Source organism: Phaseolus vulgaris, chromosome 4 (assembly GCF_051622355.1).
Source record: "Phaseolus vulgaris cultivar YP4 chromosome 4, ASM5162235v1, whole genome shotgun sequence".
NCBI classification, from domain to species: domain Eukaryota; kingdom Viridiplantae; phylum Streptophyta; class Magnoliopsida; order Fabales; family Fabaceae; genus Phaseolus; species Phaseolus vulgaris.
This window is the reverse complement of record NC_143501.1, coordinates 46,818,781-46,831,183: the sequence shown is the minus strand read 5'-3', so window position 1 is coordinate 46,831,183 and position 12,403 is coordinate 46,818,781. Positions and strand designations below refer to the sequence as shown.

At 27.9% G+C, this 12,403-nt stretch overlaps 1 protein-coding gene across 2 annotated transcripts; it reads left to right on the top strand.

Annotated features, from left to right (window-relative positions):
• The first annotated feature begins 1,078 nt into the window (after positions 1-1,078).
• On the top strand, positions 1,079-8,669 carry LOC150028134 (putative cyclic nucleotide-gated ion channel 20, chloroplastic). 2 transcript variants are annotated; one of them, XM_090301898.1, is made up of 13 exons: positions 1,079-1,162; positions 1,694-2,164; positions 2,782-2,973; positions 3,086-3,184; positions 3,728-3,865; positions 4,270-4,512; positions 4,980-5,246; positions 5,547-5,692; positions 5,802-5,879; positions 6,140-6,269; positions 6,542-6,788; positions 7,247-7,409; positions 8,490-8,669. In XM_090301898.1, the coding sequence occupies exons 2-13, from the start codon at positions 1,715-1,717 to the stop codon at positions 8,596-8,598; spliced, it is 2,262 nt and encodes a 753-aa protein (XP_090158024.1). In that variant the 5' UTR covers positions 1,079-1,162; positions 1,694-1,714; the 3' UTR covers positions 8,599-8,669. The 2 variants fall into 2 exon arrangements, with proteins under 2 accessions (XP_090158024.1, XP_090158023.1); XM_090301897.1 differs by lacking the exon at positions 1,079-1,162 and having other exon boundaries at positions 1,619-2,164.
• Positions 8,670-12,403: the final 3,734 nt, after the last annotated feature.

Genomic DNA, 12,403 nt, shown 5'->3' with positions numbered 1-12,403 from the left:
AATTTTACATCGTGTAAAAATAGGAAAAAAGAATAATAGTAAGTTTTTAAATCACATATAATTTTAATATATTAATTCTAAAAGGATTTTTTTTTTTAATTTTCGTTAGAGATAAAATATATGTGATTTAAAAATATTTTATAATAATTTAATATTATAAGTTTTGGGTAAAATATAATTATTTAAAATAAAAACAATATTAAAAGCAAAATAATAAATGAAAAAGGTAAAAATAATATATATATATATATATGTAATTGTATTATTTATATTAAATAATTAGTATATTACTTGATTAGATTACATGCCTTAAAATATAATCATCTGTAAAATATTATATTAAAATAATTAGTATATTAATTGAGTAGATTATATTAAAATATTATAATAAATTTACTTTTTTTTAATAAAGGCCTTATTTTTATCTTCTGTAAATGCAAACACTAGTGTAATTTACTTGAAAATAAATGAAGAAAAATAAATAATATTTCATTAAAAAATTAAGAGAATTAATAAAGTGACAACAACTGTGTCAGTTACCAACATCAACTGAAACAACCACCCTTTGCTCCAAAGTAGATAATGTTCTGTTCTTCTATGTTACTTCCATCAAATCCTTAGACAGAACAAAACAAAGTTAGACAAATAGAAAAATGGTGAAGTGAAGCAAAGGCTTTTATATTGTGTTTTTAAATTCAAAACAATTCACACTAATGCTGCAAGTTTGAACAGATCATGTCACAGTCAGCATTCCAACTCCCTTTCATTATCCCTCACAATCTCATGTCAGAACTGACATTTTGACATTTTCAAACTCTTCAACCCTCATCTCCAATGCAAGGGTTGCTATTTTACTTCATCAGAGTACCATTTATCATATCATTTGTAAGACTTTATCATAATTTTTTTTCCAAGAGTTTTACAAAATTCATGTTATGATATAATCTTCTATTCACTCTTCAAGTTTTCAAAACTTAAAAAAAAAAAAATTTTATTCATTTGACTCAACGTGTTACTGAATATCTAAAACCTTAAATTTTATGGTATATTAACATCCTCTGTCTTATAAAATTTAGGTGTTGTTGACTTTGAAAAATGCATGCTGTAATGTAAACTTGACGGGATCAAGGTGTTGGCTTTTCACTTAGAAAGCTTCAAACTGGTATTACCACTGTTTTTGGCTGCACCTTTGTTGTTTTACTTGGTTATTTTTTGTTTAAACATCACCTTGTTGCTATTACACAGTTTTTATGCATGTAAAGGCATGAGGTCAATGGATGTTTGATTAGTTTCTGCCAAGCTTCAGAGGATTTTGCAGAGTAGGATTCTATTCTACTATAAGGGGCAGACAAACATCAAGACAGTATTTTCATTTTAGAATTAAGTATTCTTAACATTCTCAAACATTTTAGATTGATAAATTTTTGTTCTGTAGTTTTTTATTAGGCCAGTTCATCATCAGGAAAAAATGTCAGCAGTAAATTTTGAGAAATGGTTCAAGAAACTTAGTTCCCTTATGTTGCTTTAAAGTCTATCTGTCTTTATCACAGTTGTATAGTATTTGGCTTTCTGAAACTGAAGTAGTTACAGAATGTTTTATAATCTATATTCTCTTTAAAGTTTCAAGCTGAATTCCATTATCAGATTTTAAAATTGTTATTGTTAATGATACATATTCTGAATGCAAAAAAAGTTTCAGAATTGTCAAGGAAGCATGGCTAATTTTGAAAACGGTGAGCAGCAGAAGATACCAGAAGAAACAGATGCACAACCATATCATGAAACTTTGCATCCTAAATTCCAAAAGATTTTATCCAGGAAACAAAGTGCATCAGTTTCTATTCCCATGGAGTCATATGAGAGAGAAACTAGTCTCGTGGGAGATAGTGGTTCATTATATTCTACACCAGAAATTGATAATCTTATGCAGCATAGTATAGTAGTAACAGGAAACAAAACAGAGGAGATCAAGATAGATGAATTTTCTACTTTCGACAGCACGGTTTCAAAGTACTGGAATAAAAGCTATGATAGCATAAATGAACATTTACTGAGATCTGGGAAACTGGGAGTTTGTAATGATCCTTATTGTACTACTTGTCCTACTTACTTCAAGTCTTCTCAGATAAGAAATCCAAAAGCTTGTAATATACCTGATCCCAAGGTGTCTGTCTTTCTTCCTATGATAAATTATTGTTTCAATTGCCTTTGATTACATGGTACATAGTCAAACAATTTCTTCTAGATATTGGTGTTTGTGCTTTATATCTTACTTTTTACCTTTCTTTGTGTTCATTACAAAGAAAGCACTCTTTACACTCCACATATTCATTAGTATTATAATTTTAACAAAATTCTGAAGTTCTTCTGAGCATTTCATTCACTTTGCTGCTAAAGTTTACTGTTGTCTTTATCATTGTTCAATTTGAGAGTCAAGTATTGTCAACTTACAATTTTGTGATGGTTATGAATTCAAGTGAGTCGAAGTCTTACATTTAATATAAATGAAAAGGTTTAGTAAGATATAAGGAAGAAAACCCATAAAAATCATTGTTTTCTGGTTGAAGGTGGTGTCGATCCTTTATGTGAGTGTAGCTTATTTTTCACTGGTTTTTGAATCTATCTGGTGAATCTAATTCTCATTTTCCTAAGGCACTTATAAGCTTTTCTTTATCATTACACTTTATCTTATTGTGACCTTTTTCATTTGCCTTTGTAGACATTTATCATTTGCTATCACTTTCTCATTACCAATTATACTTCAGTTTTCAATGTTTACAGTTTCAGAATGCTGGTTATGGGGATGCCAAAGGATTCACTAGAAAACTTTTTTCTCTATGTTCATCTTTTGTTCCTGGAGTTATGAATCCTCACTCTAAATTCATACAACAGTGGAACAAGGTTCTTGCCAGTTTTTGCTTGATTGCAATTTTTGTGGATCCATTATTTTTCTTCTTATTCTATGTTCGGCAGGTATAACTTATATAGTTATTTTCCTTTTATTTAATTACACAAATTTTGTAAGTTCTAATGAAATATCTTTTCCTGCAACTGTGAAATTTAAATTTGCATTTCTCGGATGCAGGATCATAATTGTATAGTTATCAATTGGAAATTGACAAAAGCACTTGTTATAGTTAGAAGCATGAATGACTTCATATATTTCCTTCACATTCTTCTCCAGGTAACATCCCAATAACAATCATTTTAGAAGTTCCCCCTCCCATTCTCCATTCTCTAACTTTTTCATATCCATATATTCATAGAACAACAGTTTTTTAGTTTAAAAAACATTGTCTATCAGTAGATGTCATTGACTTTGCACTAATGAATATTCTGATAAATGTGTCAGAAGAGTTTTCTAGCGCTAATCTAACAGGCTTTAGGCTAGTAAAAGCCAACTCAAAGGATAACTGTAATATTCAAGGGAATTTTTGCTCTTGCTTTCTGCAAGTATGTCTGAAATCTTGTTTAGTTACCCATCACTCTCATTACAGCCACCCTCAATTTGAAACAATTATGAATCTATAAATTGCAGATGTTCTTCCAATGTACAAGTACAGTATTTATTTATTTTGTCAACCTACTTATAAAGAATGGACTGGAATAGAACTATTATATTAGGACTTTCTCAGTTTTTTACCAGGTATCACAGTAGTTATTAAGTTAGTTTGCTTCCTTTCCAAAATTTAAGGCTAAATAACTCTACCAAGTTGCTTTGTCACAGTTTAGGTTGGCTTTTGTTTCTCCTGAGTCGAGGGTGGTTGGTGCTGGAGATTTAGTTGATCATCCAAAGAAAATTGCACTTCATTACCTGAAGGGTTATTTTCTTATTGACTTGTTTGTTGTATTTCCTCTTCCTCAGGTAATTTCTTCCCATTTACATTCTTCCTTTAGGAATTTTTTTCTTCTTTCCACTGAGTTTTCTCCTTCGAACTTACTAATTAAGTTTCTAAATGTGTTAATCTCCCAATTCCTGATTATGAAATATGCAAGCCTAACAATTTGAACATGAATTCAATTCCTTTTTATATTTGCTCTCGAATTCCTGGGCATTGTCAGTTTTGAAACTATACATTTTTTCAAGTTTCTTACTTGAGTATTTTGAGATATCAATTATTCAGTTATGATATGTTTCTTCTATAAGGCACACATGAGAAAACTTATATACTATGACAGAATCTACAGAAATTACTGCTAATTGTTAAAAACTTATAGCTATAACGTGCATACACTTGAACAACTTTTATCTCTCATAAAATTATCCAGATAATGTTATTGACTGTTCTACCAAAGTCCTTGAGGGAAGCAAACTATGCTAAGAATGTTCTGCGTGCAGCGATCCTAGTGCAGTATATTCCCAGATTATTCAGATTTCTGCCTATGCTGTTTGGTCAATCTCCAGCAGGATTCATATTTGAGTCAGCATGGGCAAATTTCATTATAAATCTTCTCATTTTCATGCTAGCTAGCCATGTTGTTGGCTCTACCTGGTACCTATTCGCTCTACAGGTGAATAAAAATGGCATTTATTTGATGCTTATTTCAAAAATACCAATTTTCTTCCTCACTAAAACTTCCTATGCACCGATGTTTTTTTACTAGTATCAGATACTAATTGTTTTCCTGCCATCCAATCCTGTTAAGAACAGAAATTGAAAGAGTAAAAAGTAGAACTTGATTGATTCATTTGAATGCACATTCCCATGTGCTTGTAGTATAACAATATACAGTGAGATTTCTAGGAAGGATGAACTGCTTTGTGAATATGATATTAGTATGTCCTCTTAAAGTAAATTTTTTCTTTGTAGATATGATTTTAGTCTTGGAAATCACAAATTTAATTATCAAAGTAGTTATGCTTCCTTGGATACTTTGAAGATGAGTGATTCAATCAGAATCAGGGATTTTAATTCAGTAAATGGAGGTTAACATTTAACTTGCTGAGGTTCTTCTTTTCTCTCTCTCCCTTCTTCCAGAGGGTTAATCAATGTTTTCGAAATGCGTGCCATAGTTCTAATATCCCTGGATGCCTGGCATTCATTGATTGTGGACATAGCCATGTTGGAGACAATCAACTTGGCTTATCATCAAACCAGTGGAACAATCATGCAGATGCTATTGCATGTTGGAATTCCTCTTCCAGTGGCTCTTTTGCTTATGGGATTTATAACAATGCTGTACCTCTTACTACACAAACAAACATGGTCACCAAATACATATATGCTCTATTTTGGGGATTACAGGTATGCACCTTTCTTTATTCAGCACTGGTATGCACTTTGTTCTTTATTGTTTTGTTCTTTTAGTAGTAATCTTGTACACAATATATAGAGTGGATCAAATGATACTGGTGAAAAATTTGATGCTCCTAGACCAACTCAATGTAGAAATTTTAAATGCATAAAAATGGTTTACTAACTCAATATCAAGTCATTTGTCAAGGTCCAACTAGTACCAACCAACACTCTTCAAACTAAAACTAGTGAATGCATATGAATGGTTTATTATGTCTAGTAATTATACCCCATTTGATCTTTATGCAGCAAATCAGTACTCTGGCTGGTAACCAAACACCAAGCGATTTTGTGTTTGAAGCCCTTTTTACTATGGCCATCATAGGATTGGGACTTTTGCTTTTTGCGCTTCTCATTGGAAACATACAGAACTTTCTTCAAGGTCTTGGACGGAGGTAGAACTTATCTAATACTGCAAGTTTTAAGCAAACTTTGATGGTCAAGTGCTAATGTGTTTGGTGTTGTAACATGCTTGATTTTTTTTTCCTTCCTTCTCTTCTATAGGAGGCTAGAAATGCAACATAGACGCGGTGATGTTGAGCAATGGATGAGTCATAGGCGCTTGCCAGAATACCTCAGAAGGTATATAACATTTTCCCATTTTTTCCATGAATCATGTCAACATTATCGATGGACTGTTTGTCTATTTCTTGATTCAAGTCATGGGTTGTTAAAAGTTAAACCAACTGAAAAACATCACAATTCTATGATATAGAGCGTCTATAGTCCAAAATTTCAGATAATGTGTGTCTACTTTTGTCATTTTATGTAGGTATTATGTCATATGAAATGATGGATGAAACGAATGTAAAAGTGATATAAAAGTTATGTTTGTCACACAGGAGAGTACGAGAGGCTGAACGGTATAGTTGGACTGCAACAAGAGGGGTGAATGAAGCAACACTAATGGAGAATTTTCCAGAAGACCTGCAAGTGGATATAAGACGCCATCTCTTCAAATTTGTTAAGAAAGTAAGCACCAGAATATCTGTGGCATAGATGACTAGTTATGCAACTTCCATTTTAAATTTTTGTTCTGCATAATCTGGTCTCTACTTGTAACCAACTATAATTGAATGCAAGTTTAAATATGAAGACAATTTTGAAGGAAAAACACTATGCATCCTCACCATGAATCTATGTATTAAGGCCTAACTGTGTGAAACAATCATTGAAGTTTTTGAAGATGGTTTAGCTCACTTTACTACTCTACCAATTTCTAACCATGACATAAAATTCTTCAGGTTCGAATATTTTCTCTGATGGATGAACCTGTGTTAGACGCCATTTGTGCGAGACTAAGACAAACTACATACATTAAAGGAAGTAGAATTTTGAGTGAAGGTAGTGTGGTAGAGAAGATGGTGTTCGTGGTGCGTGGTAAATTGGAGAGCATTGGAGAAGATGGAACTAGAATTCCTTTATCTGAAGGTGATACTTGTGGTGAAGAACTCTTGACATGGTATCTAGAGCATTCTTCTGTCAGCGCAGGTACACCAATAACTTCTTTCTTTCTGGTTTTTCACCTGTATCCTCCTTCATAATGCAGTGGTAATATGCTTATGACTCTACATTCTGAATCAGAAGAACCACACTAAAAAAAAATTATCAAATAGAAACCAATTTTAGAAAATAAAATCATTAGTTGTTATATTGACGAAATGAGATAAAAAAATTATCCGTATCTAAATTAGTTTTCATTATAGATAAATAATTTCTAAATTGGTATTTAATTAGCAACCAAGATTTTAGCTATTAACGTAGAATCTAAATAATTAGTATCTAAAACTTGTAGAAAAAACTAATTTAGATATAATAATGGTTTTAGTTTCTAAAATTTAGTCAATATATCAAATTGTTTTTTCTCTAAAATTGATTTCTTTTCTAATTTTCTAATGGTGATAGTAGAGTTATAGCAGCTTAGTTCATGAATTTGATTACTGGTGCAGATGGCAGAAGAGTAAGGGTTCCAGGACAGAAGTTGCTTAGCAACAGGACAGTAAGATGCTTAACAAATGTGGAAGTACTTTCACTGCGAGCACAAAACCTTGAAGAAGTCACAATCCTTTTTACAAGATTCTTCCGCAGTTTGCGTCTTCAAGGAGCCTTAAGGTCACTCCCTTCTCCTCTATCTATACTTCTCATTCACCATTCTCTTCTCAACTTATGACTTCAACAAAATCAAAGTTAACTAATGACAATAGGCAAAAACACAGCTTTAAACTCACAAAGAGATTGATATAGGAAAATGGTAGTTAAGGATAATGGTTTATGTTCCTCTTCACTTAATTCATTACAACAAAATCATTAAATAAATACTAATTTTAAAAATAAAAATAATTAATTATTATATTAAGTAAATTAGATATTTATTCGGATTCTAAAACAAATATCAATATCATAGTACACTATAAGAAAATGATAAAACAGAAATCAATTCTTAGAAACCAAAATAATTAGTTGCAATAGTAACTAAATTAGAGATCATTTTAGAAACTAAAAAAAAATTAATTTCTAAATTAGTTTCTATTATTGTTAAATAGTTTCTAAATTGATATCTAATTTACAATCAATGTTTTTGCTACCAAATTTAGAAACTAAATAATTGGTACTTAAAACTTTGGTGGCTAATTAGATACCAATTTAGAAACTATTTAACAATAATATAAACTAATTTAGAATTTTTTTTTTTGTTTCTAAAATGGTCTCTAATTTAGTTACTATTACAACTAATTATTTTGATTTCTAAAAGTTGATTTCTATTTCATGATTTTTTTATAGTGATGATTTCTATTATTGACGATTAGTTTATAGATTTATATCTAATTAATTATCAAAATTTTAGATACCAACCTTAAAATCTAAATAATTGGTAACTAAAACTTTGACAGTTAATTATATGTTAATTTAGAAATTATTTATAAATTAGTTTAAATACCAATATTTTTTAGTATTTAAAGTAGTATCTAATTTAGTTTATAATAATTAATTATTTTTATCTTTAAAATTAGTTTATATTTAATAATGTTCCACGAACTTTTCTTTTCAGAGAATATGTGTATTATATTTCAAAAAAAATAAAAAAAATGTGTATTATATATTTTTCACTCTAGTCTAGTGTGTTTGTAGAAACATATATGATTCTTTTGAAATCCATGAATAACATATGATTTGATAATTGTGTTATTTTAGGTATGAATCACCCTATTGGAGATCCCTTGCAGCAATCCGCATTCAAGTTGCATGGAGATACAGAAACAAACGACTAATAAATAAACATTCAGATTCTGAGTTCTTATAGATTATATGAACAACTGTGGGAAACTATAGAGATGTAAATAAATCATAAATAAGATAACATGACATTTGTTAGACTTAGGTAGTATTTAATATATATATTAATAAAAAAAATACAATACAATTGAAAAGGTTTAAGTAACATTTATTAAAGAAATAGTCTTACTAACTTTGGTAAAAAAGTATCTTAATTAACATCGATTTCTAAGCTAGACCAAAAAGTAATTACAATTAACTTTAATCTATAAGTTATTATGAACATCAGTAAAAAAATATTAAATTAATAATGTTCCAACAAAAATCGAGTCAATAACAACATAACCAAAGATTAATCGAAAAGAAAGTCAGAAAAAAGAAGAAGATAAATACGAGAGAAGGTAAAAGAGTAAAACTTCATATAAAATTCGAAATGTATTTTGAATTTTCTATACATTGAATTACGTTTTAAAAAAAATCTCATTCAAACATACTAAAATATTTGTCCTATTTAAAAGGTGTTAAAAACTAATTTTGTTACATATAAAGATAACACGCATTTTCAATTTGTAAGTTTATTTTAATATTTGTAGTATATTCTTCATTGTTTTAGTAAGAGATATAAGGTGAACTTGTAAGAAAAAAAAATTGCTACAAGACTATTCCTTTTGCTCTGTTGGCTCTATATTGGTCTTGTAAAACTTGTACAGTGGTCAAGCTTTTTCGAAAAAAAAAATACTTATAAAAAAATGTATATTACCATGATACAATGAGTTTTTCTATTCTTTTGAAGTGTATTAATATTTTATATTATTTAAAAAATTTATTTTACCGTTTATTTCCATAATTATACTGAATTTTGATTATCTGAAATTTGGCAATAAATTGAGACATTAGAGCGAAACTTTAAAATCAGCTAGCAGATATTATTATTTCATTTGGTTGCTATTTATTGCTAGATGTCTTTCATTTTATTTATAAAGGGTAAGTTTGAAGTTTAGGATAAATTAGATATTATCAATTAAATTTTTATAGTTTATTAATTTAAAAAATTTAAATTTTTTAATTTAGTTATTGTTGTTTCATTTTTATATTAATTTTTTTTTATTATAAAAATGTTTTCATAGCATCATTATGCAACTTGACATCTTAACTAGGCTGACACTTCAAGTAACAACAATCATTTGCCATGAGTGATTTGAATGTTATCTTATCTTGTTACCTTCCTCAGTTGTTTCTGCATATTATTTTGTGTCAATGTAATTTTATGTTTAATATAACATGTAACTTTTATTGTTGAACGACGATAAATGCAAACAAAAAGGGAAATAAAATGAAAACCTAAATACGATTTTGGGAAATTACATAACAAATGCAAGGTTAAACAAAAGAACAAGCATGAGATTTGAATTGCGCATGAAGGACATTCAATAGTGAGACTTACTTGTGGGACATTCAATAAACAAATGTCTTTTATTGTTTTGGTTAAAAACCAAAAGGAACAACTTGTTTGGATGTGATTTAAAAGGAAGTGAAAATGAAAACGTGTTGGATGAGGTAAACGAAAACAAAGAGAAAAGTAAAACGAAAATCTAAATATGATATTGGAAGACTTGCAAAGCAAGAGTGAGGTTGGAGTTGCTCTGAAGGTTAAGGAGGATAAAAATCTTACACAACCAACTTACTTATATTTGGCCCTAACCCTTATTTTATAGTTATTGTTATGTTGTTCAACCATAGGTTTGTTCTCTCAACATCGTATTTAGATTTTTGTTTTGCTTTTCTTTTCCTCTTTGTTACCTATATCCAACCATAAAAAGTATCATTATGTTAACCACAAAACTATGTTGTCTAATATTAACAAAAAAAAAACATATAAAGACAACTAAACAATATAGTAAGATAACAATAACATCATCCAGTTAATAGAAAAACTAAACAATAAAATTTCAATTAAAATATATATATTTTTTAATACTCAATAAACCAAAATATTTAATAAAGACTCCATTGAAAATACTCAAATTTATTAAGGATTTGAAACTTAATTAAGCAATTTATAATTTATAATTTTGTTTTTTTTTATAATTGATTCCTTTAAGAAATGTTAATAATTTTTGAAAAAAATAATTATGAAAGAATATAATTTTTCAGTGTGAGGCACATAAGCAGTTTGAGTTCAAACATGTCCCATTCTCAGCTTTGTCTGAATGACGCGTGTTTATACTTGTTCTTCATACACCTCCATAATTACTAACTACACTCCCATACTAAAAGAAAAAAAATAATTAAAATACTCTCTCTGGCTGCACCATTATAGATGAAAAAGCTCGTTTTAAAAGGTATTATATATGAGACATTGCTATTGAGACACCCCTATTTTACTCTTCACACATTACTGCACTTATACGTATATAGTATTCTAAAAGAATAATTATGAAGAGAAAAGTAATTTACTTTTCTGATGTTTCAAGGGATTTTATTAAAAGCACAAACATATATTTTAAATATACTTCATTAAATTAAAACTATATCTTGGAATCATATGATTTTTCAAAATCACAAATCTTGAAAATTAGGATTTTTATGAATAACTACATTTGGTTTGATGTTGTTAAAAATATTTATAATTTTTTTATTTAAAATCATAAAATAATTTATTATATTTTCAATTAAAATCTTTAATGTATTGTAAAAAAATCAGTCCATAAAATAATTTTATTTAAGAATGTTGTGAAAAAATATAAAAAGATATTATTACGTCAATGTTGAGAACACGTGTTTGACCTAGTTTTGTTTTTTTGGTTGTTAATTTAAGAGGTGACATTGATCCATTCTTCAAGCCTTTCTTTCCTCTATCTTAAATTAAAACATTCCAACTACCCAGTATTATATAACTTAAATTAATTAAGTTAAACTTTTTTTATAATTAGGTTAAAGCTAATTCAATTTTGTAAGAGTTGCATAATTAATTCCATAAGTATTATTTTAAAATTCACCTAATTAAAAATATTAAATAATAATTATATTTATTTTATTAATTAAATGTATATTTTTAAAATATTAAACTGTTCAAATATCAGAAAATATAGGTTATTTAAAAGTTATTAATCTAATATAAAATTACAATTTTAATTATAATCTATATCTTAATTTATCTAACCCATTCAAAAATTGAATTAAATATAATTAAAAAGTATAAAAAATTCAATTCAACTTAGCTTTGATATTTATTTATTTAATTGGAGAATAAATTTATCTAAACCTAACATAATTCAATCTAACCCAACTCTACCTATATGAATCTTTATTTATGTTTTGATTAAAGATGTTCCCTTACGTTGTTAGGCTATAAGATTTTGCTTTTTAAAAATTTAATTTAAATATAAACTATTATATATGCTAAAGTTATTAATTTTATGTTTAAAAATTATATGTATGTACAAAATTTATACCATCAAGGTATGTAACATTAAACTCCTATTATTTCAACCATATATATTAGGTGGTAATTACTTAAAATAAATATTTGAGATTTTGACCAGTTTTCAAATATTGTTAATTCAATACTTTATTCTATGTAATGCATGACATAAATGTTTATTCTATAATTAATTTTATCAAAAATAAATAATTTTAAATATAAATCATATTAAATTAAATATTTTAAATTTATAATGAAAATATATACTATAATATTTAACTATTAATATATTTTTGAAAAAAAGTACTATATAACGTAAAATAAAATAAAATGGATTAAAAATTAGAAAATAAATCCTATAAGGCTAAGGCTAACATACTTTTCTTAAATGGCGTATCCGTGTCGGATA

Coding starts and splice junctions, on each gene's coding strand:
- LOC150028134 (XM_090301897.1), top strand. CDS start 1,682: ATGCAAAAAAAGTTTCAGAATTGTCAAGGAAGCATGGCTAATTTTGAA. Junction 4,513..4,979: donor GGTACCTATTCGCTCTACAG/GTGAATAAAAAT, acceptor CCCTTCTTCCAG/AGGGTTAATCAATGTTTTCG. Junction 6,270..6,541: donor TCTTCAAATTTGTTAAGAAA/GTAAGCACCAGA, acceptor AAAATTCTTCAG/GTTCGAATATTTTCTCTGAT.